This window comes from Felis catus, chromosome D1, assembly GCF_018350175.1.
Source record: "Felis catus isolate Fca126 chromosome D1, F.catus_Fca126_mat1.0, whole genome shotgun sequence".
NCBI lineage: Eukaryota > Metazoa > Chordata > Mammalia > Carnivora > Felidae > Felis > Felis catus.
Window position 1 is genome coordinate 108,318,312 of NC_058377.1, and position 22,195 is coordinate 108,340,506.

At 56.2% G+C, this 22,195-nt stretch overlaps 1 protein-coding gene across 17 annotated transcripts in view; it reads left to right on the forward strand.

The window, feature by feature from the left end:
* Positions 1 to 22,195, forward strand: part of FRMD8 (FERM domain containing 8) — a 48,239-nt gene that overhangs the window by 20,156 nt on the left and 5,888 nt on the right. For 9 of the 17 annotated variants that reach the window (XM_045039548.1, XM_045039547.1, XM_045039543.1 and 6 more), the window contains 4 exons: positions 1,863 to 1,986; positions 2,920 to 3,063; positions 6,996 to 7,200; positions 10,429 to 12,268. In XM_045039548.1, the coding sequence (XP_044895483.1) occupies positions 1,863 to 1,986; positions 2,920 to 3,063; positions 6,996 to 7,200; positions 10,429 to 10,547 (592 nt within the window). In that variant the 3' untranslated portion in view covers positions 10,548 to 12,268. Of the gene's footprint in view, positions 1 to 1,862; positions 1,987 to 2,919; positions 3,064 to 6,587; positions 6,786 to 6,995; positions 7,201 to 10,428; positions 12,269 to 19,321; positions 21,746 to 22,195 lie in introns of those variants that run through there. The other 8 variants (XR_006586696.1, XR_006586698.1, XR_006586697.1 and 5 more) reach the window with 5 other exon arrangements.

Here is a 22,195-nt window from a genome sequence, read left to right on the forward strand (position 1 = left end):
GCCCGCGGACCTTGCGCGTGGCCAGTTCTCTCACGCCACCAACAGTGGTCGGTGGCTCTCGGGTACCTGCTGCGTGCCAGCGATCGAGGCGCCGGCGATACCTCGGTGAGCAGAGAGACGCGGGCCCTGCCTGGTGAGGCCGCCTTTCCCGTGGGAAGTCAGACAGCAGCAGAAGCAGAGACCTCAGGTGGCACGAGCGGCAGCCGGGTGACCGGCGAGGACAGTGTGGCCGTGCCCCGAAGGGGAGATACGGCTCAGGCCGGGTGGTAATAACGCGGGAGGTGAGACGCGGTCAGATGCCGGGGTGTTTGAGGGTACGGTCGACAGGATTTGCTAGACAGACGGACAGCGGGACAGATGAAGGCGAGGAGGCAGAACTCCAGGTGTCTGGCGTGAGCACACGAACGATGGTGTCATCAGCCGAGATGGGACCGTGCCACGGAGCGGGTTGGGAAAGGTTTGGGGGTTTGGATTTGGACGTGTTGAATTTGAGATGCTCGCTAGATACCCAGCTGGCGATTCCGGGCGGGCAGTTAGGTTTCTGAGTCTAGAGTCGGGTAGTCATTGGTGAGCATCAGCATCTGGGCGGTTTGAAACCTGGAGCCTGAAGACATGGTCAAGGAGGTGCGAGTGGACAGGCGCAAGGAGGCCCCGGGATGGCGAGGCGGGCGGGTGGGTCTCTACGAGCCAGACAGAGGGAAGTGTCAGGGAGGAGGAAGTGACCAAGCGTCGCACGCTACTGCTTCCGGGTTGAATTCAACGCGCCCTGGGTGGCTGATGGTTGACCTTGGTTTCAGCATCGTGGGGTGGCAGCGGATGGAGGAGAGTGAGAAGAGACAGGAGACGGTGTGGCCGGCCCCTTAGGGGTCGGTGCTGTGCAGTGGAGTCCAGAGATGCAGCCTTTATGGGTGGATGCGGGGGCAGAGGCTTTTAATTTTTATGGTGAGCGAATGTGTGTGTACAGATCAGGCTGATCCGACAGAGGGTGAGAAACTGAGATGAGGGCAGCCAAGTGGCTGCTTCTGGTTGCTCCCGTGTCCTCAGTGAGGCAGGAGTCCCAGCCATCCGCTGAACCTGTAGAAGTCTTCCAGGAGCAGGGACAGGAGCAAGGCTGCTCTCAGGACCCGGAGGAGCACGTGCTTGTCTCCAGGCCGGTCCCGGAGCGAGGGTGCAGGCTGTCACAGAGAGTGGGACTCAGCAAGGGCTCTGGCTTCGCCTGGTGCGAGGGGGCGGCAGGCCAGGCAGACATAGGAGAGGGAAGGACGTGGCGGGGCAGGGGGAGAGGGTGGCGGCTCAGTGAGTTGGTGTGCCAAGGCCACCATACCTTTTCCCCTTCCCCGTGTCAAGCCCTGAAGCCTCCCTGAGTGGCCCCTGTCCCCTCACGGCCCCGAGCAGGTGCAACTTGACCCCACTGCTGCTGAAGGGTCTTGGCCTGACAGACCGTGGGCGGCGGAGTTCTCCCAACCTGATACGGCCTGGCAGCTGCCAGCAGCCTCAGCCCCATCCCCTCCTGGCGGTTCCCCGGACGTAGCCTCCTCTGTCCCACCCCCAGGTTCACACTCTTCTCTCCGTCTGAGGTGCCTGCCCTTCTCTGTGACGCTCCTCTCCTCCCCCTGCCTGTTCAAGCCCTCCTGTCCTGCATGGCCAGTGCAGATGCCACCACCCCCAGGAAGCCTCCCTCCCACCCCCTCTCTGTTTCTCCCTCCCCAGGGGCAGGTTTCCATTTAACCGTCGGTCACCAAAATGGCTTAAACTTCTCATATGCCCAGGGCAGGGCCTGGCCAGAGCATTGAGGAGGGTGACCCCGGACGGTCTGTTCCTGGTGCGGGAGGTGACCGGCTAATGGCAGTTCCCCTTCCCAGGTGTGCCTTCTTCCATGGTGAGGTTGACAAGCCGGCCCAGGGCTTTTTGCACCGGGGCGGGCGAAAGCCGGTGGTGGTGGCCATCAGTCTGGAGGGCGTGCATGTCATCGACAGCAGGGAGAAGGTACCTCCAGCTTCTCCAGGGTGGGACCTGGGTTGGGGGAGCAGGGAGCCTCACTGGAGAGGGCTCACGCAGGCCTTCCTGCTTCTCGTGGGCTGGTGGTTGGCCCGGAGGCAGACTGGATGGCCTGTGTGGCTTCCCTCCCCCTTGGACGGTCCCTGGGGCTTCCAGTGTCATCCTGGGAGCTTCCTTGGGGTCTGCTCTAGGTCAGCTTTTCTGTCAGCACGCTAGGCAGGAGGGCAGCTAGGGAAAGGGGAGGCTGGGGCTGGGATTAAAGCCTCTGGGTGGAGGGGGTCTGGCCTGGCCTGGCCACTCTGCCGGACCAATGGCTGGAGACTAGCTATTGGTTTTCCAGAAAAGCCTCATGACTAGAAGCCCTCTCCGGCTGCCAGAGTTGGGCTTCTTCCCCTGTATTTGGCATAGGCTGTCGGTTGGTTCCCTGCGTAGATGGTGGTGTCGGCATCCTGCCCTGTGGGGCAGTTTCTCTGCACTTGGGCCAGAGTCTCTCCTAAGCCAGCAGAAAAGTTTTGGGTGACTTACCCCCAGAGAGGGACCCCAGCCCCTCCTGGGCACCTGTGCCCAAGTATGCTGGGCCCAGAGCCCAGCTCAGCCTGCTGAGACGCTACCCAGCTGATCTCATGGAAAAGCCCCCTACCCCCCACCCCTTCCCCCACGTGACTGCCCCAACTGTCAGGGGCTTGACCGGCTGGTGAGTAGTGCCATGGGTCAGGGGCTCTCAGCCTCCCCAGACCACAACCCCCTTTGAGGGTTTGATGAAAGTGGGGACTCCTCCGAGAAACTCATACAGGAATTTAGACTCAGCCTTAGGGATAAATAGCCTGGCCAGGCGTCCCCTCCTGGTGTCACGTGAGCAGGCTGGAGTGGGGGAATGGACTCGGCTCCGAGAATCCAAGCTCTGTGTCTCCCGCTGGCCAGCACGTCCTGCTGGGCCTGCGTTTCCAGGAGCTGTCATGGGACCACACCTCTCCCGAGGAGGAGGAGTCTGTCCTGTGGCTAGAGTTCGATGGGGACAACGAGGGCACCCCGGTCAACAGGCTGCTCAAGATCTACTCCAAGCAGGTAGTGGGCATTGCCTGCACCGGGGGCGAGGTCGGGGTGGGGTAGCCTGGGCTCAAGGGGTCCCAGGCTACTGGAGGCTCCGGGCTGGCTGACAAGGAGGCGAGAGGGCTGCCGAGTGCCTGGGGACCAGGGGAGCTGACGTCAGCTGGGCCAGAGCCACTCTTGCGAGTCAGAGACCCGGTTTGCAGATGCCACGTTGGGCTTGTGGCTGTGTGACCAGCCGGCCCTGGCTCCAGTCCTCGAGGCCCCCTGGGAGTTGGGTGCTCTCAGAGAAGTGGGCGTGGTGGGGCGAAGGCCCCTCGGCACCTTTGTTTCACTCTGTGCACACGGCCCTCATCCCTGCACCTCCCTGCTGCGAGCCCAGTGGCCTCTGCCTTGCCACACCCAGTACACAGATGGCTGTCCTCCGTCCCCGGCTCAGCTTGACCGTGAGCTCTTGGCCACTCCTGTCCCCTGCAGTGGCTCCTCTGACCCCCTGGCCTATAGCATCACAAAGTCTTCCCTCTCACGGTTTTGCATACACGACTGTCCCCACTTCTGCTGATGATTCTGTCATTTTTACGTCACTAGGCTAGACCCCTTTTCAAAGTAAATGTGTTATTGTATCATCTGTAGAGAAAAGTTACCAAATCCTAAGTGTATGGCTCAACGGGTTTTCTGAAAATAAACCCACGTAACACCTTTCAGATTGCGAAAAAGAACCAGGACCCCAGGAGACCCCTCGAGCCTCCTCCCAGCAAGGGCCCCCCCATCCTGACTTGTTTCACCCTCGAGTCTTTCTGCCTGTTTTTGAACCTTCTGGCACAGGCTCCCTCAGTTTGTTCTCTTCTGTCTGGTTTCTTCTGCTCAGTGGTGTGTTTGTGAGCTCTGTCCCCCCTGCAGGCGGCAGTGGCTTGATCTTTTGGAGAGGCTCTCCGATGTCCCATCGTCCACGTTCACCAGCCTTGACTTTCCCACTCCATTGCTGATGGACACTTCCGTTTGGGGCTGTTGCCAGCAACGCTGTCGTGATCACTGTCGTGCGTGTGCTTTGTACGCATACGTGGGCGTCCCCCTGGGAGTGGGATGGCTGGGCCCCCAGGTCAGCACACGCTCACTTGAGGAGACACTGCCAAGCCGTCCCAAGCCGTCCACAGCTGTCACGCAGATGTGTGCCTGCCGCTCCCTGTCCCTCCATTTCAAGTTAATTTTTTACATGGAGTGTGATATATAAATCAACATTCTCTCTCTCTCTCTCTCTCTCTCTCTCTCTCTCTCTCTCTCTCTCTCTCTCTTTTCTTTTTGTTCCAGCATTATCTGTTCAAAAGACTACCCTGTCTTCATTGAATTGCCCTGTGTCTCCGTTGAAATTCAGTTGGCCAAGTGTGTGTGGGTCTATTTCTGGATTGTCTGTTCTGTGCCCTTGATCTATGTGTTTGTCTTTCACTAATAATCCCATCGTACTGATGACTGAAACTTAATAGTAAACTTGAAATCGGGTAGTATGATTTCTAGGACTTTGTTCTTTTCCAAAATTGTTTTTGACTATCCCAGTTCCTTTGCATTTCCATATCAATTTCAGGAAAAGCTTGTTGATTGTTACCCTTCCTCCCCCCAAAAAAGTCTTCTGAGATTTAGATTAAGATTCCATTGAATCTGTAGATTAATTTTGGAGAGAATTAACATCCTAAATCTTCCAGGCCAATAATTTCTACGTCTCCCTTTATTTGGCTTTGATTTCTTTCACTAGTATCTTATAGTTGTCAGCATAGAGATATTGTACGTCTTTTATTATATTTATCCTTAAGGTTGTCTTTTTTTTTCTTTCTTTCCCTTCCTTCCTTCCTTCCTTCCTTCCTTCCTTCCTTCCTTCCTTCCTTCCTTCCTTCCTTCCCTTGGTGCTACCCTAGATGGTACTTTTTTATTTATTTTTATTTATTTGTTTTTTTGGAACATAAAAAAATTTCTTCTTCTCTCACGTAACATTATATATAGGCAGTCCAGATCTGTTATTGTGAACTCAGAGTCCTTTAACTTTCTTTCTCCACCACGTATATTCTCTTCTCTTAAATTTACCTCATGGTCCAGGATGGCTGCTTCAACTCCAGCCATCACATCTACATGCTCCACAACAGGAAGAAGAAAAAGGGAGAGGCAAACATTCCCTCTTTAAATATCAATTTTCGGTTCATTGTGGTATGTAAAAGTACAGTTGATTTGGAGGCACCTGGGTACCTAGGTTGAGCATCTGTCTGACCCTTGATTTCAGTTTAGGTCATGATCCCAGGGTTGTGGAATCGAGCCCCGCATCGGGCTCTGCTGAGCTTAGAGCCTGCTTCAGATCCTCTCTCTCTCCCTCTCCCCTTTCCTGTGCTCACTCTTTCTCTAAAAGAAAAAAACAGAAAGAAATACAATTGATTGTGTTATCTACACATTCATATATCCTGCAACTTTGTTAAATTCACTCGCTGGTTTTAATAGTTTTGTTGCAGATTCTTTGGGGTTTTCTCTATAGACAGTCATGTCATGTGTAATAGGGGCGGTTGTATTCTGACCCTCCAGTGTGTGTGCCTCTGTTTGTCTTGACTGATTCCACTCCTGGACTTCCAGTACAGTGTTGGGTACTGACTTGCTCCTGACCTTGGGCGGGAGTATGTTTGGTCTTGCTCGAAATATGTATGGTGTTAGCTGCAGGTTTTTCACAGACACCCCCATCTGGTCGAGGAAGGCTAATAGTCCCTTCTGTTACTGGTCTGCCAGGCTCTATCCTGAATGGATATTAATTTGGTCAGATGTGGGGTCGTTTTAATGGCAGGCTCCCTGGACCTCAGAAGCATCACGCTGTGATTGAGGTTTTGTTCCAGGGAACTTTGAGGGCTTCCCTGTTGTGCTTACAGCCCCGTATCCTCTGTCCCCACTGGCTGCCCTCCCACTCACCAGCCAATCTTTGCATGAGAAAAGGAGGCAGGCGTGGAGAATGGATGCCGGCTTTTCCTTCCGGGCCCAGGCAGCGTTTCCTGCCCTGCCCCCCTCCCAGGGCGGGTTGTGTTGCTCCGGAGAGGCCTCTGGCTGCACCGTGCGGGCACAGGTGCCGGGCCGCTGTTCTGTCAGCGGGGGGCCATCCCCTTGGCCCCTGACCCCCAACCCCTTGTGGGTACTCTTCTTGGGAGCACGAGGCAGGCATTCGGTCCTCCTCGGTCCCTGCTGTGTCCCACTGCCTATAGTAGACCTGGCACGGGGTCGGCACTCGGTGAGGATGTTGTCTAACCGAGGGATTCCACCCGCTGACAGCTGGCTGTCTGTGGACCCACCAGACCCCTGGTGTCCCCATCACATGGTGTCTGGACTGTGCTCACTGACACCTGGTCTCTTCACCTTTTATGTCAACATGCGTTATACTTAAAATTGGTTGAGAAGGTGTCGCCTTTGAAGAACGTGCTCAGAGGGCGTCCCCCACCCTCAGCCCTGTGACCTGACCACCACCGCCTTCCTCGTGGGCCTGCAGGCTCTTCTCTCAGACAACTCCCTCCATTCCTTCCACCCAGGACGCCCTGCCTGAGCCCTCTTCCGGCCTTCCTTATCGTCTCCGCGCAGCTGAGTTTCTTTCCCATCTGGCCTGACTGCTGCCACCCGTGGCACTCGGCCTTCCTGCCCAGAATGCTCTTTTTTGCCCAGCCCACCTCCCAGACCTGAGACAGGGACCCCTACTCGTCCTCCAGGACTGACCTCCAAAGTCACCCCAGGTGGATGCCTCCCCTGTCCCTCTGCCCACAGAGCACCTGACCCCCCCTTCCTTTATTATGTAAATGGCGTTTGTTTCCGCCTCAGCCTCCCCCAGCAGAAGGCAGGGGCCCGTCCATCTTATCCGTCTCGCCCTGCAGAATATGGGAAGGCCGTGTCCTGGGCCATGGCTCACCGCCCAGGCCTCAGGGTGGCCCCTTTCTCCCCCCCAGGCTGAGCTGATGAGCGGCCTCATCGAGTACTGCATTGAGCTGAACCAGACATCAGAGCTCGCCGCCCCCCAGGAGACTGTGTCCGGCCCGCCCTCGGCCGCCAGCTCCCTGCCATCTTCTGCTCAGCGCCCGCAGCTGCAGAGGCAGGGCAGCGTGGTGTGCAGCCGCCTCCAGCATCTCTCCACCATCGACTACGTGGAGGAAGGTGAGCCTGCGCACACGTGCACACACGACGTGCACACGCACACACATGACACGCGCGTGCACATGCACATATGCGCGCCATGGGGAGCCCCGGGGACAGCGAGGTAGGGTCCGGTTGCCAGGGACCTAAACGGGAGAAGGAGTGAAGCTGGGTGAGGGTCGCATCTTGTGAGCTCTGTGATTGGGAATGGGGGCCTCTGGGGCCCTGGCGGGAGAGTCCTTTTCTGGCCCTGTCACTGTTGCGTCCACAGATGTTCCCTGCAGCAGTGTCCAGATGTGACAAACTAGAAGTGACCGACGTCGGTTAGTTCGGTGTGGAGACAGAAACAAGGGGGCCACATCCAGTAGAATCAGGGCAGCTGGTAAAAAAGAGGGCTGAGTGCAGGGTGATGTCCCAGTCCGGGCCCTGGAGCAGACAGAGGACGTTTATAAGGAAACCGGGGAAGTCCCGAAGTATGTAGTTCAGTTCATCATATCGTACTGGGGTTTATGTTTTAGTTTTGGCAAATGTGAGACGGCGACGGAGGATGCCAGCCTCAGGAGAAGCCAGATGAGGGCAAACGGGAACTCTTTGTATGATTATCTTTGCAACTTCTCGATAAATCTGGTTTTATTCCAAAATAAGATTTTAAACACAATAACAAAGACCTATGTTTAAATGGCAAGATGTCGGGGCGCCTGGGTGGCTCAGTCAGTTGAGCATCCGACTTCAGCTCAGGTCACGATCTTACGACTTGTGGGTTTGAGCCCCACATCAGGCTCTGTGCTGACAGCTCAGAGCCTGGAGCCTGCTTCGGTTTGTGTCTCCCTCTCTCTCTCTCTCTGCCCCTCCCCTGCTCACATTCTGCCTCTCTCTCTCTCTCTCTCAAAAATTAAACATTAAAAAAATTTTAATAAATGGCAAGATGTTCACAAAATAAGACCCAAGTAATAAAAATCAGGTAATAGGACAGCCCCACGTAAGACTGCATCCGTGTGCAGGAGGAGGGGGATGTGCCAGCCCTGGTGGTGAATTGTTGTAACTTTCGCTTTTTCTTTGTGCGTCTTTGCAGTATCTACATATTTTATGACAGGCACGTCATTTTTTAAAAACTTTTTTGAAGTTTATTTATTTTTGAGAGACAGAGCAAGCGCAGGAGGGGCAGAGAGAAAGGGAGAGAGAGAATCCCAAGCAGGCTCTGTACTGTCAGTGCAGAGCCCAATGCGGGGCTTGAACTCACAAACTGTGAGATGGTGACCTGAGCCAAAACCAAGAGTCGGACGCTTGACTGACTGAGCCACCCAGGCACCCCTACATTTTTTACGAGAAGCACGTCATTTTTTTTTAATTTGTATTTTTTTTTTTTTTGAGAGAAACAGAGAACGAGTGGGGGAGGGGCAAAGAGAGAGGGAGAGGCAGAATCCGAAGCAGGCTCCAGGCTCCGAGCTGTCAGCACAGAACCCGACGCGGGGCTCGAACTCACAAATGGTGAGATCATGACCTGAGCCGACGTTGGACGCTTAACTGATGAGCCACCCGGGTGCCCCAAGCACGTCATCTTTTATAATCAGAAACAGCAAAATAATTTTTCAATAACGTAACTGTTTCCCCCATTGTAGTCTTCCTTGGAATGGCCAGCAGGCACTGTCACCCAGCTCCCTGGTGTGGGACGTGACCGCTATCTCCAGTTGTGAGCCACTACAAACAATGTAGCCGTGGCTAAATCCTTGCTTAGAATCCAAACCGATTCCTTGGGACAAATTCCTTGAGACGGCGTTGCGGTATCAGACCGCGTGCCCGCTTGCACCCCTCCCAGTAGACAGCGCGCATGGCCTCCACCCCCTCTCTGTCACACTGAAAGAGACCTTTTTGGGTTGTTATTTGAATATCAGTGAAGTTGGACCATTTTTATGTTCTTGGATTGTTGTTCATTTCTGGTGTCTATTTTTCTTTCGTTGCTTGATTTTTTTTAGTTAGCATCGTATGTTAATGTGGTATGTTTGTTAATAATTAACGAGCCAATACTGATACAGTATTATTATTAAAACCTTTCTTTTTTTTAATGTTTATTTATTTTTGACAGAGAGAGAGAGAGAGAGAGACAGAACATGAACAGGGGAGGGTCAGAGAGAGAGGGAGACACAGAATCTGAAACAGGCTCCAGGCTCTGAGCTGTCAGCACAGAGCCCGACGTGGGGCTCGAACTCACAAACCGCGAGATCATGACCTGAGCTGAAGTCGGATGCTCAACCGACTGAGCCACCCAGGCGCCCCTAAAGTCCTTCATTCTAACCTAATGTCCCTTTTCAAGGTGGCAGGATCCCATCCAAGACACTATACTACACTTAGCTTTGTGTCTCTGTAGGCACCTCTGGGCTGTGGTAGCTTCTCAGATTTCCCTTGTTTTTGATGACCTTGACAGTTTTGAGGACGACTCTTTGGGGATATTGTAGGATGCCGTGTTATTGGAATTTGCCTGATGTTTTCCTCGTGATTAGGCAGGAGCTGTGGGCTGGGGAGGGAGATCACAGAGGTAAAAAGTGCCATTTTTATCACATCACATCAAAGGTGCATTATCGACATGACTTGTGACAGTTGGTGTTGACCTTGGTCACCTGGCCTGAAATTCTAACTTGTAAGAATTCTTTCTGTCTTATCGAGGTTCACCTCGAACCAGTTGTCTGTGTTGTAGGTGTTTTGTTTCTTTGGTCTGTTTTTTTGTTTATTTTTGAGAGAGAGAGAGAGAGAGAGAGAGAGAGAGAGCGCGCGCGCGCGCGCAAGAGCGCAAGCAGGGGAGTGGCAGAGAGGGGGACAGAGGATCCGAAGCAGGGTCCGCACTGACAGCAGAGAGCCCGATGCGGGGCTCGAACTCACGAACCGTGAGATCAACCCGAGCTGAGGTCGGACGTTAACCGACTGAGCCACCCAGGGGCCCCTCTTTGGTCTGTTCTTGAACTGGGTTTAACAAAAGCTCCTCAGACAGCACAGCTGGTCCAGCATCAAATGAAACCCCGAAACGGCCTCCGATTTGCAAGGCTGGCCGCACTCCCCGCCCTCCCCATCGTGGGCAGAAGAGTTGGGGTCCGGGACTGAGGTTCAGATAGTTGGTGGATGCGGTGAGGGGGACTGGGTCTGCACCGGCTCTGGAAGGAGCCAGGCCCTGGAGCCGGAATCCAGGCTCCCGGGGGGGCGCGGACCAGCCCACCCCGGGAAGCCCTCCCTCAGCGCGGTCCTCTTCTTCCTTGATAGGTCAGCAGATCAAGCGGGTGAAACCGAAGCGCACCACGTCCTTCTTCAGCCGGCAGCTGTCCATGGGCCAAGGGAGCTACACCGTGGTGCAGCCCGCTGACAGCCTGGAGCAGGGCTGAGGGCAGCGGTGCCAGGCGGGGGGTGGCACCCGGAGGCCCCCTGGGGCCTGGCCAAGGGCCCTTCTCCCCGAGGGGCGGGACCAGGCTGCGGCCCTGGCGTCGGGCAAGAGGGCCACCTCGAGCGGGAGGAAGTGGCTTCTGTGCCTGGGATGGGACGCGGGCTGCGCGGAGCTGGCCGGGGGCTCCTGCAGGGTCTTTTTTGGACTTCCCCTGGACTCGGCCCCACTGCCGTCTCAGGAGCATCTGAGGAGGCTCTGGCCGCCTCCCCCCAGCCAGGGACTTCTCTTCGTGCCCCTCTCGAGATGGACAGTGTCCCCTACTCTGAAGTCCTCAGTGGCGGTTCTGATGGCAGGTGGCCGATGAATAGGGTTCGGGACCTATAGATCCAGTGTGTGTCTTTGGTCTCTTCCCTGGACTTTGGTGACCACATCCCTGCATTCCTTCTGCCGCACCCCACCCCCACCCCCCACCCCACAACCTGCTGCCAGTCTGGGCATGGCTCTTTGGGCAGGAAGGGGCCCTCGTGCATTGAACCACAGGAGGAACAGAGAAGGCGAGGCCCCTCACCCATACCCTCCCTTGCCGGATGAAACTGGAGGGAGCCAGGCAGGGCCTGGCTCAGGGGGCATTCTGTGCCCCTCACTCAGGCCCCTTGTGCCAGGACACCCTCTGACCGGAAGGAAAATGCCTTTTTGCCAGCCTTTGGTGACCACGCTGTGTCGGGAGGTGGCCGTCCTGTGGACCAACACGCCGCCAGACCCACACTTCGCACTTGGACGGGCTCCCAGCCACCCTGGGCTTCGGGTTCTGGTTTTGCTCCTTTTTCATCTGCTTTAGTTCTGCGAAGCCTGTGGCCTCTGGGGGCAACTTGGGAGAATGCTCCCGCCAACCTCAGAGCTACTGGCTTTCCTTCAAGATGGCGCCGTGGTGTCCATCCGCGTGACCCTTTGGGGTGGCCTGTGCGCGAGGATGTCCCGTGCGAGCTGGTCTCATCTTTGCAGGGACATTGTAGGGAGGCTGGATGTGGCACTGGGTGTGGCTTTTCCCCTGCCTCACGTTCCTGTCTTCTCCCAGAGCAGCCAGGCTAGCAGAGGGCCTTCCCAGCCCCTCGGCTCCTCCGTGGTGGCTCCATGGCTCTCACGGCGCTTGCTGGGACTTTCTGCGGGGAAGAGGCAGGCCCAGGGGAGCACTGGGCTCGGCCTTGTTCTCCCCTCCCCTGGAGAGCCTGGGCAGAGGAAACGCGAACTTGGCTCCAGGGGCGGAGCCCACTCACTTCCTCTTCCTTTTGGTGACTTTTGCACACTCCAGATGTTCTGAGGGGGGCTTGCCTCCGGCAGTAGGGACTTGTGTTGCTTGTTATAATAAATGGGTATCCGAGCCTTCTGGAATGTCCCAGCCAGAGAACATCTTATCTCCCCTCCTGGAATCACTGGACCTGAGTGGCTGCCCGGCCCGCCCGGCACCAGCCATCTGGTTATCTTTTCCCACTCGCTGTTTTGACCCAGGTGAATGTTTATCTGCTGGTCTGGCTGCGAGGGGCGGGTGTGGACCCATTACTTGTTTTTACTGTTCGGCCTCTCTGCTGTTCTCTGAGCATCCCTTGTGACGTGACCTTTTCTGCCTGGCCTTTGGGACAAAGCAGTATTTCACCAAGTGCCCTTTGAATATTCTCATTCTTTTGTATCATGTGACTCATTAATAATAAATGAATTTCCAGCAAACTCTGGGTGGTTCACATTATGAAATACCAGGAGTGTGTTAAGTACAGCCTGCGAGTTGATTATAGGCTGCATGTTTGCTTTTTATTGAATACGTGTCAAGGTATGCAGCTCTCTGGGCTGCAGAGTGGAATTCGATGGAGAACCCAGAGTGAGGTTTTCCAGTGTCGGTGGCTGGCCAGGGACTCCCAGGGTAAGAAGGTCCAGGAGGGGTTTGGTGGTTCATGGTGGGAACCAAGGGGGTAGGTCTGCAGGGAGGCAGGGGAACGAAGCACCGATGGTGGGCAGGCCTTTGTCCCCTGTCCCTCATGGCCTAAGCCATACTGCCATGGCCTGTCAGACCCCTGCCCTCCCATTCCTCTTCACACCTCGGGGTTGGGGCTGAGGGCACAGTCTGGACACCAGTGCCTAGCCGAGAGGCCAGAAAACCCAGGACGTTTTTGGGGTGATTTTTGTGCCCACCCCGAGGATGCCTCGTGCCCCAGGCCTCACCAGGAAGTGGTTTGTTTGCCATAGATCCTGACGTGGGCGCCCACAGGCTTTGACCCTGGAGGGTGAGCACCGTGTGGGGTTTGGAGTTCACACTTAAGCGCGTTGGGAGCCAGAAGGAGCAAGTCACGAGTCTCTGGCTGTGAGGTCCTGGGACTAGGGCCCCTCCCCTATCCTGCCTTCCTCCGTGAGGTCCGCCATCTGGCAAGGGCAGCATGATGCACGATTGTGGGCACTTCCTGGAGCCTCCACTCCTTGCCCTTTAAGAAGGCCATGATAATAGTACCCGTATCATAGGGTTGTTGGGGTGCTTGAGGGTCTGGCGATGACTAGGCACTTGATGGGTGTTAGCTATTTTTGTCTCTACAAGTCACATGTCTGGACACCGGCAGGGAGAACAGTATCCACCCGAGAGGCCAGGGCCTGCCGACAGCGCGGACACCCCCACTCTGGTGGGTGAGGGGGTACCAACGGCCTGGAGCCCGGCCCACCTGGAGCCCCTTCCTCTTTCCCGGGCCCGTCAGCCCTCGCCACCTGTATTCGTTTCCTGCGGCCGCTGTAACAAACGGGCATAACCTTAGTGGCTGAAAACCACACACATTCATCACCTCACAGTTCTGTAGCCCGAAGTCTGAAATGAGTCTCACTGGACTAAGGTCAAGGTATCGACAGGGCCTCGTTGCTTCTGGGGCTTCTAGGGGAGAAGCCGTTTTCCTTTCCTTTTGCGGCTTCTAGAGGCAGCCTGGTGGCCCCTTCCTCCATGCGGGGTCCTCACATCTCTCTCTTCTCCCCTCACAAGGTCTAGGGGCCCGTGTGATCACACCGAGCCAGTGTGGACAATCCGGGTTCATCTCCCTGTCAATAGCCGCTGACTAGCACCTGGCACCCCTCTCTGCCACATAACCTGACACTCGCAGGCTCTGGGGACCGGGACACAGACATCTTGGAGGGACCTAATTCTGCCTACTGCGCCGCCCCTCCCGCCTCAGCCCTGCACCACTTCGTGCTCCGGGCCCGCCACGTTCGCCTCCTCTGCCGTCTCTGACCAGGCCTCGTCCCACACCCTGCACCGGTGGCCTGGCGAGCAGCAGAGGCTGCCTGTCCGTGGGCAGGCTCAAGCTGACTGGGGGACCCCCTTCCAGGACCACCGCCAGTTCTCCAGCTGGTTCACGGGCCTAAGTTCAGAATGTGCCCCCCCCCCCCCCCGCCCCCCGGAGCCACATACCGCTTCAGCCATCAGCGGGCTGGCCCTCACAGAAGGGCCTTTGTGCTCCCTCTGTAGCCACCGCGCACGACAGCAGGAGAAGACGCTGTCCACCCTACACTATGCGTCCCCCTCCACCCCCGGGCCGGCTGACCCTTACAAACCGCCCCCTGTGACCTATACGGGACCCGGCGGGAGGAGAGGGAGAGGCTGGCTGCCGGGGAGGCCTTTCCATTCTCTGAGGGCTCGGCTCTGAGCCTGTGATCCCAATTCCAGGCACCCTTGAGATGACCAAAGAGGGGCCCGGGGAGGGAGCCCAGCTGACAACCAGATCCTCTTGGGGAGCACGGCTCTGCATGGCAAGGCGGCTGCCGGAAGTTCCCCTGGGAGTCGGCTTCCCGGTCTGGGAGGCGCTCTGCCCCCTTTTTTTCCACTCAGGCATCTGCCCACACTGTGTAGTGCTCTCCCTCTGTGTCCCCCACGGGTCTTGGGTTACGCATCCCCCTGAGGTGGCACCAGCCCAAGTCCCTGCTCCGAGCAGGGGCCAGCAACACCTGACTGGATGGTGAGGACAGCAACATGAACAGCAGGGCCTCTGCCGCGTCCTTCCACCCTCCCACCCCCCTACCGCCCCCACCTCTCCCCCCATCCCAGATCTTCTGCACACAGACGAGGGCCTGCCCAGAGCCTGCCATCTGGAATGAATGAAGGCCAAGCATCAGGGCCCTCCCTCCTAAGGCTCTGAGAGGGCCTATCAGTGTGTTCAGTGGTTTTGTAAAATATGCAGAAGTAGGATTTAAAGATTATTTTTCTGAAGGGACCTTCAGAAACTAAAACTAAAACCTAAACTTCATAAGCTATAGTCCACACAAATCCTAGATTGGTCTCTGCCCACCCAGAGATACTGGCCCCACTTGCTTTTAAGCTTTTTTTGTTTGGGGGGGCACCTGAGTGGCTCAGTCAGTTAAGCGTCTGACTTCGGCTCAGGTCGTGATCTCGTGGTTCATGAGTTCGAGCCCCGTTTTGGGCTGTGTGCTGACAGCTCAGAGCCTGGAGCCTGCCTCGGATTCCGTGTCTCCCTCTGTCTCTCTGCCCCTCCCCTGCTCATGCTCTGTCTCTCTCACAAAAGTAAATAAACTTTTAAAAAATTTGTTTAAATAAATAAATAAAGCTTTTGTTTTTATTTTGAAAGAGAGAGCGTGCACGCAAGTGGGAGCAGGGCAGAGAAAGAAGGAGAGAGAATCCCAAACAGGCTCTAAGCTGTCAGCGCAGAGCCTGACGCGGGTCTCAAACTCGTGAACTGTGAGATTAGGACCTGAGCTGAAATCAAGAGCCGGATGCTTAACCCACAGCCACCCAGGTGCCCCTCCACTTGTTTTTAGAACATACCCCACCATCTCCCCACTCGGGGGCTTGGCTCGGCACTCTTTAACCCCCTCCCCACCTTGGCTTCTCAACAACCCCCCCCCCCAGCCCACATTCCCTTCACCCAAGTTTCTCACCCTGGACAGGTGACTTCCCCCGGGATCAGATCTTTTTCCCTGGGGAGGCCAAGACCCCATTCATTGTCTGACTCCTCCTCCCTGCTGTGCAGCCTTAGGCAAATTATATCACCTTTCTGGGCCTCCATTTCCTCATCTCTAAAATGGGGACGGTAGCAATACCTACTCCTCCCCTTCGTGGGGGAGGTATGATGCCTGTCTAATGGTTTCTTCCCACGCCCAAGGGCAGAGCACTGTGTTTTGCATACCTCTGCAAATGAGAGGCAGGCACCTGTTTGCAGAGGCAGGAGAGGTGGTGGCAGAGTCAGGATCCCCCACCATTGTGAGGCCGGAAGTCCTCTCCGTGAGCCCCAGTTTCTTCCTCCGTGAAGTGAGGACGATCACCCCTCCTCTATGAGGTTGTGGGTGACCTTGGGTAACAGATGTGAAACCACCTGGAACCCGCGTGGCTGTATCTTTATGTGATTTTGTCAGGCTCGTCCATTCACTCATCCCTGAGGACGGACCGTGTTCCAGAAGTCATTTTCATGCATCTCTCTTCCACCTGCCTTAGGTTCCTGGGGCTGTCATAACAAAGTGCCCCAAGCTGGTGGGCTTGAAACAATAGAAATTTATGGTCTCACAGTTCTGGAAGGCAGAAGTCCGAAACCAGGAGGTCAGCAGGGCCATGCTCCCTCTGGAAGCCGCAGAGGAATCCTTCCTTCCCCTTCCTAGCTTCCGGTGCTTTTCTGGCAATCCTTGGCTTGCGCCGCATAGACCCAATCCCTGCCTTCATCGCATGGCTCCTCCCTGCGTGTGTCTGTCTTCCTGTCGCCGTCTTCTTAAAAGGCCACCGGTCATGTTGGGTTGGGGGCACACCTTCTGCCACTTCATCTTAACTCAGTACATCTGCAACAACCCTATTTCCAACTGAGGTCACATTCTGAGGTCCCAAGAGTTAGGACTTGAACACATCTTTTTGCAGGGGACCCAATTCAACCTATAACACCACCCTAATAGATTACTAGCTTGGTCTCCTTTGGTGGGGCTTTTTAGTGCATCAAAGTTTGTTATTTTAAAGTTTATTGGGGCACCTGGGGGGCTCAGTCAGTTGGGCGTCCAACTTTGGCCCGGGTCATGATCCCCGTGCTTTGTGGGTTCGAGCCCCCCCTCGGGCTCTGTGCTGACAGGCTCGGAGCCTAGAGTCTGCTTTGGATCCTGTGTCTCCCTCTCTCTCTGCCCCTCCCCCACTCTGTCTCTCTGTCTCCCAAAATAAATGAACATTAAAAAAAAATGATAAAGTTTATTTATTTGAGAGAAAAAAAGAGAGCACGAGCACACAGTAGTGGGGGGGGTGGGGGGGGTGGCATAGAGAAGGGGAGAGAGAATCCCAAGCAGGCTCCAAGCTGTCAGCGCAGAGCCCAATGTGGGGCTCATACTCACGAACTGTGAGATCATGACTTGAGCCGAAATCAGGCTCAACCGACTGAGCCACCCAGGCGCCCCACTAAACATTTTTTAAAAATAATAAAATAAGGGATGCCTGGGTAGCTCAGTCGGTTAAGCGTCTGACTTCGGCTCAGGTCATGATCTCGCGGTTCATGGGTTCAAGCCCCGCATCGGGCTCTGTGCTGACAGCTCGGAGCCTGGAGCCTCAGATTCTGTGTCTCCCTCTCTCTCTGCCTCTCCCCTGCTATGTGTTCTCTCTCTCAAAAGTAAATAAAACCATTAAAAAAATTTTTTTAAGTAATAATAAAATACCAGCTGCCCTTGGGTTGCCCTAGTGGCTTATGTCTACTAGCCTAGCACACACAGCCTGGCTCAGCCAGCACCCGGCTCCAGAGGTCCCCAGACCAGAAGAGGCCCATGGCGGTCAGTGCAGGGGTACTGGGACTTCAGGGCCCCCAGACCCCCTAACTCTTCAGAACTCGAACAGCAGAGGTCCCTGGAACAGTCTACACAGGCAATCCCTTCTGAGGCCGGGGCAGTTCCGGGTCATTCTCCACCACTTACAGCATCCGGGACCCTTGGGCAGGCCTTCCCAATCTCGGCCTCTCAGCTGGTCGGTCACCGGTGGCTCCTGCCTCAACCGCACGCAGCGCCTCAGATCCGGCCACAGGGGGAGGGCTTCGCTCTTTGTGCTGCTGCAGCCAGCGGTGTGTCAGCGTGGGGAGACACCCACAGGAGGCCAGAAGCCACACTGGATTCAGAATACGGCAGAGCAACCGCGCAAGGTTGCATGCTCTGTCTGAGAAGCCAAGGCCTCAAGGCACACAGATAGCGCTGGCGAGGGGAGGTCTGCAGTGACCGTGACAGGGAGCACTTCTCGACGCCCCTGCAAAAGGAGTTGAGAGAATTAGTGACTGAGTTGCCCAAAGGGTGTCAGCTCGGAGTCCGGTCGGCTTTGCAGGGGACACTGGGGATGGGAACACAGATGACCAGGAATATAAGCCACTTTGCACCTGACCGATGAGCTGGCCACACCCAGACAGGGAAACAGACAAAGAAAACAGACAACAGATAACAGACAACAGATAGGGAGGGGGGTCTCGGTGATCAGAGAAGCCTTCCTAGAGGAGAGGGCCTGAGAGATTCCATAAAATAGAGGAAAATGGAGCACAGTGAGAGGGTACGGGCACAGAGCAGGGGGAGCCGCGCAGAGCCTGGCTGTGACCTTGAGCCTGAAAGACGCTGCCAGCCCTAAGCCAAGGGAAGTGGGAGACTTCATGGCAGATTCTCACTGCTCCTCCTTCTCCCAGGCAAGGAGGACATTTTAGAGCTGCCTGACACTTTCTCCCTGTCCAGATCAGGTCCACACTTCAGACAATGCAGGCGGATTACCCCAATGTCACCCAGAACAGGATGGCAGGGTTGGACCTGGGTCAGGACTTAAGTTTTAAGCAGCAAGTTGCATGCCCCAAGGTTGGCTGCCTTTTTTTTGCCCCCATCAGGTTGACACTGAGGCAGTGGGAAGGGCGGGGTACGCAGAGCTGGGGAGAGTCTGCCTGCAGGTCCAGATGTAGCCAGAAGGGGGCAGCTGAGCCCGCCCTTTGCTCCTCCAGCTCCTCCAGCGGGGCTGCAGAGGCAGTGAGCCGGCATTTCCTGCCCAGATCCCTGGAACCTGGAACCGGGGGCAGAATCTCCCCCGGCAGGGGAGGAGGGGAGGGGTCCGGTCTGGTGCTGCATTCGTTCCCACCCCCCACCCCCCAACCCCTTTCAGGGCAGTGGCCCTGGCTCCTGACCACCACCACCGTCCCACAGTCCATGATAGGGGGTCCTGGAGCTCCAAGGGCACTGATTGGTGAGGGGACCCACATTTTCCAAAGATCAGGATCTGCATCCTGCAAACAGATTCTGCTTTGGAATTTTTTTGTTTGTTTTTCTGTAGAGTGACAACCGAGTCAAAATATTTAACGCCAGGGCTACGTGGGGAAATCCAGGGGGTGGGGTGGGCACACCCTGGGCCAGTCATCTCCGTCCTGCCCTGCCCAGTGCCCACAAGAGCTGACTGTTCCCGGCCCCTGCCCGACAGGCCCCCACCCCCTGCCCAGCTGTCTCTCAGCACCTGCCTCCCCCACCCATACTGAGCCCGCCAACTATTTTTAAACTACTTGTCATAAATACAGTTTGCAAGAGGATAATAATAGTCCCAGCTCTTTCTCAGGGTTCCTGTGTCCCCTGCCTATTCGACCTTGGCATTTGGTGGAAGAGGTTGTAGTAATCACTGATATTCTAGGTCAGTGAGAGCACAGGCCTCCCTCACGGTGTCAAGGTCAGCAGCCTCCAGGGGCCAGGGGTGCCACTCAGAGGGTTTCTCCAGTGCCTGCACAAGTCCTGGTGCCAGGCACGTTTTGCTCCCAGATGCCACTGGGGGATTGGGGGGGAGGGGGCATGGGGTCTGATCAGAAAAGGCTCCTTTAGAGGTTCATGGACTGTTTAAATGACCAGTGCTCTGGTGGAGTCACTCTAGGGACAAGACGAGGCTCAGGCCTGAGGACAGGGACCCTAGCAGCAGGGACCCTAGTGGAAGTGGGAGGCTCGGCAGTGGGGGCTGCAGGCAGCCTGGAGAAGGTAGAGGGCTTCTTGGGGGCTATGCAAACCTGGGGGTGTGGGGTAGTAGGATGTCGGCACCCCCAGCTCCCTGCCCAGAGACACTGTCACCAGGATTCCTGGTGGGTGGGGCTTGGGGAAAGGCTGGCAAGGTGGGTACAGGCCAAAGGGTGGGGCCTAGGAAAGCTGGGACTTGCTCAGTCAGCAACAGGGGGACTGAGGAGGTCTGGGGGCCACTGGTGGGGCACAGCAGTGGTCAAATGAGACAAGGCTTGTGGGTCAGGGTCCCTAGTGCCACAGGACTTCCCTCTGCTGGGGACTGAGAAGTGACGACACAGGTGCTCAGCATGGGGGGTAAGGAGGCAGGCGGGTCTGGTGAGCGCTTAAGGGGCAGCGGCTTTAGGACATAGGGAGGTGACCACGAGCCAGTGACAGAGTTGGCAGGAGAAGGGAAGGCCGGGCTCCGGGCAGAAGGTCAGCTTGGGCAAGACTCAGGGAAGGCAGGGGGTGGTCAGTAGGGCCGGGGCACCGACGGCCTGACGCCCAGGGGTATCAGGTGCATGTGTCAGTGGGTCCAGGAGATCCAGATGCAAAGGACTGACACTATCCAAGTTGTTGCTTGGAGGCCTGGCCAAAGCATGAAGCCTGGCCTTAGGAGGGGAGAGCCTCAGGAAAGAGCATCAGGGCTGAGAGCCCACAGGCTCCGTGCACCAACAAGAGATAAGAGTCAAGTGTGGAAGGAGCCCTCTCCTAATCTCTCCTGCTCCCCCTCCTCTGGCCGCCTGCCCTTTGGTCCAGGCAGGGTAAAAAAAAAAAAAATGGTAGGATGAAATGTAGGTTAGGTCCGTCTCCTCCCCTGCCTTACAAACCAGCCTATGGGGAGTCTGTACCCCAACACTCTCTCCTTCAAATGCCTTCTGCCAGCTCCAGCAGAGACAGGCTTCCCTAGTTCCCTTAGCTGGCCCCAGGCATTCAGGGTGAGCTACTGGGCCCCAGTCCCCACGGAGCAGCCCCTGGCCCTTCCTCCTGGTCTCTTGACCTGGGAGTCCAAGTTGGACAGGCTCCCAAATCCGGGCCTGCCATTGAATTTGTGGGGCTGCTGCTGACCTGGGCACTCGTTCCCTTCCTTCGGTCTGCCAGTATCGCAAATATTTGTCAAGAGCCTCACAGTGGACAGAATGACCTTTACGGAACACAGGCTGCTTTTGTCAACACATTTCACTGAGGTCCACTGCGTGCCAGGGACTGCGGGGTTGGGGCGATTCAGCGGTGGGCGGAACAGAAACCCCTGCCCCAGGAGCCCAAGTCCCAGGGGTGCACAGGACACACTGAGAAGGTGACCTCTGGGCAGAGGCCTCAAGCAGCTGAGGGACAGCTGGGCCAGATGGCCACCAGGTGAAGAGCCTTCTGGGCAGGACAATCCGGGTCAGAATTACGAAGTGGGAACAAGGGAAGACTAGCTGGGAGAAGTTAAGAGCGTGCCCAGGGCTACACTGTGAGATGGGGCCCAGCTTCCTGCCGGGGCAGGAGAGGCCAGTGGGGGCTGAGTGGGGGTGGGGCAGGATGTTGTTCCAGCACCGGCTGCTGTGAGGCAAGGCGAGGCAAGGCCGGGCAGGAAGGGCTCCCAGCCACCACTGGGTGACTGTGCAGTTTCCTTTGCCAGGCTCTGAGACAAGGGGCCTTATGGCTCAGAGGGAAAAGGCCCCAGTCAAGGGTTTCCTGTAAGTAGAGAGCCAAGGTGACCCGGGAGGTCACAGCTCCGCAACTGGACCTGCAGGGAATGGAGTCAGGGTTCCGGCACATTCTCTAGTTGCCCTGCCCTTGGTGTGAACCTGAAGTAGCACCCCTTTCTCGCCCTTCTCCTCTCCCTTTCCCAGGAGCTCCTGCAGGAAGTCTCCTGGGTCCTTTCCTGGGCTGGTGTGTGTTTGGCAACAGAGCTGAGCCGGCTTCAGAATAAGAGGGGAAGGCGGCCATGACCGGAGAAAGGACTTGGAACCCAGGCCCTGACCCTGAGAAATGGAGATGTTGCCCAAGGGGCCCTTTCCTGTCCTCCTTCCCCCTCCAACCCTGAGCTCCTCAGTGGGCGGCCCAGGAAGGAGAAAGCTTCAGCCGCCTGCCTGCTCGGGTGGGGTGGACCCATCACCAGCCCCACCCAGGGATCCAAGTTTCTCTGTTTACACTGTTTTCCTGGAACAGCTTGTTTTGATCCAGAGAAATCTGCTGACGCACTGCCTGCTCTCCTCCCTCTGGGCGGAGGTATTTTTAGCCTTATTTGTTGAAAAAAAAAAGGCAGAACCTAAGCCCCACATTTGTCTGCCTCACTGTGAGACTACCTCCCCCCCCTCCCCCCCCCCACAGGACAGAGATGTCCCTGTATGGCTTTCTACTGTTAAAAAACAAAATTCAACTGAGCAAGTTTAACGACCTAACTGGCTGTATTCAACGATTCAGCGAGTTAGGCAGCAGCCCATCTGATCCATAGAAAGGAACTCGAGGGAGCTGTGCAAAATAGATGGGTTTTACAGGCCGAGATACCGTGTGACAAGGGGGTATTAGCAAAAGGAAATGGATTGTTTCAAGCCAGATCACCTTCCTTTAGGGGGGAGAGCAAGGCAAGGCAGACTACCTCACTAGGGCTGATCTGGACATTCCTGATGGGTCTGAAGCTGCGGTTAAGTTAGACATTAAATCTTGATGGGGCTTAGC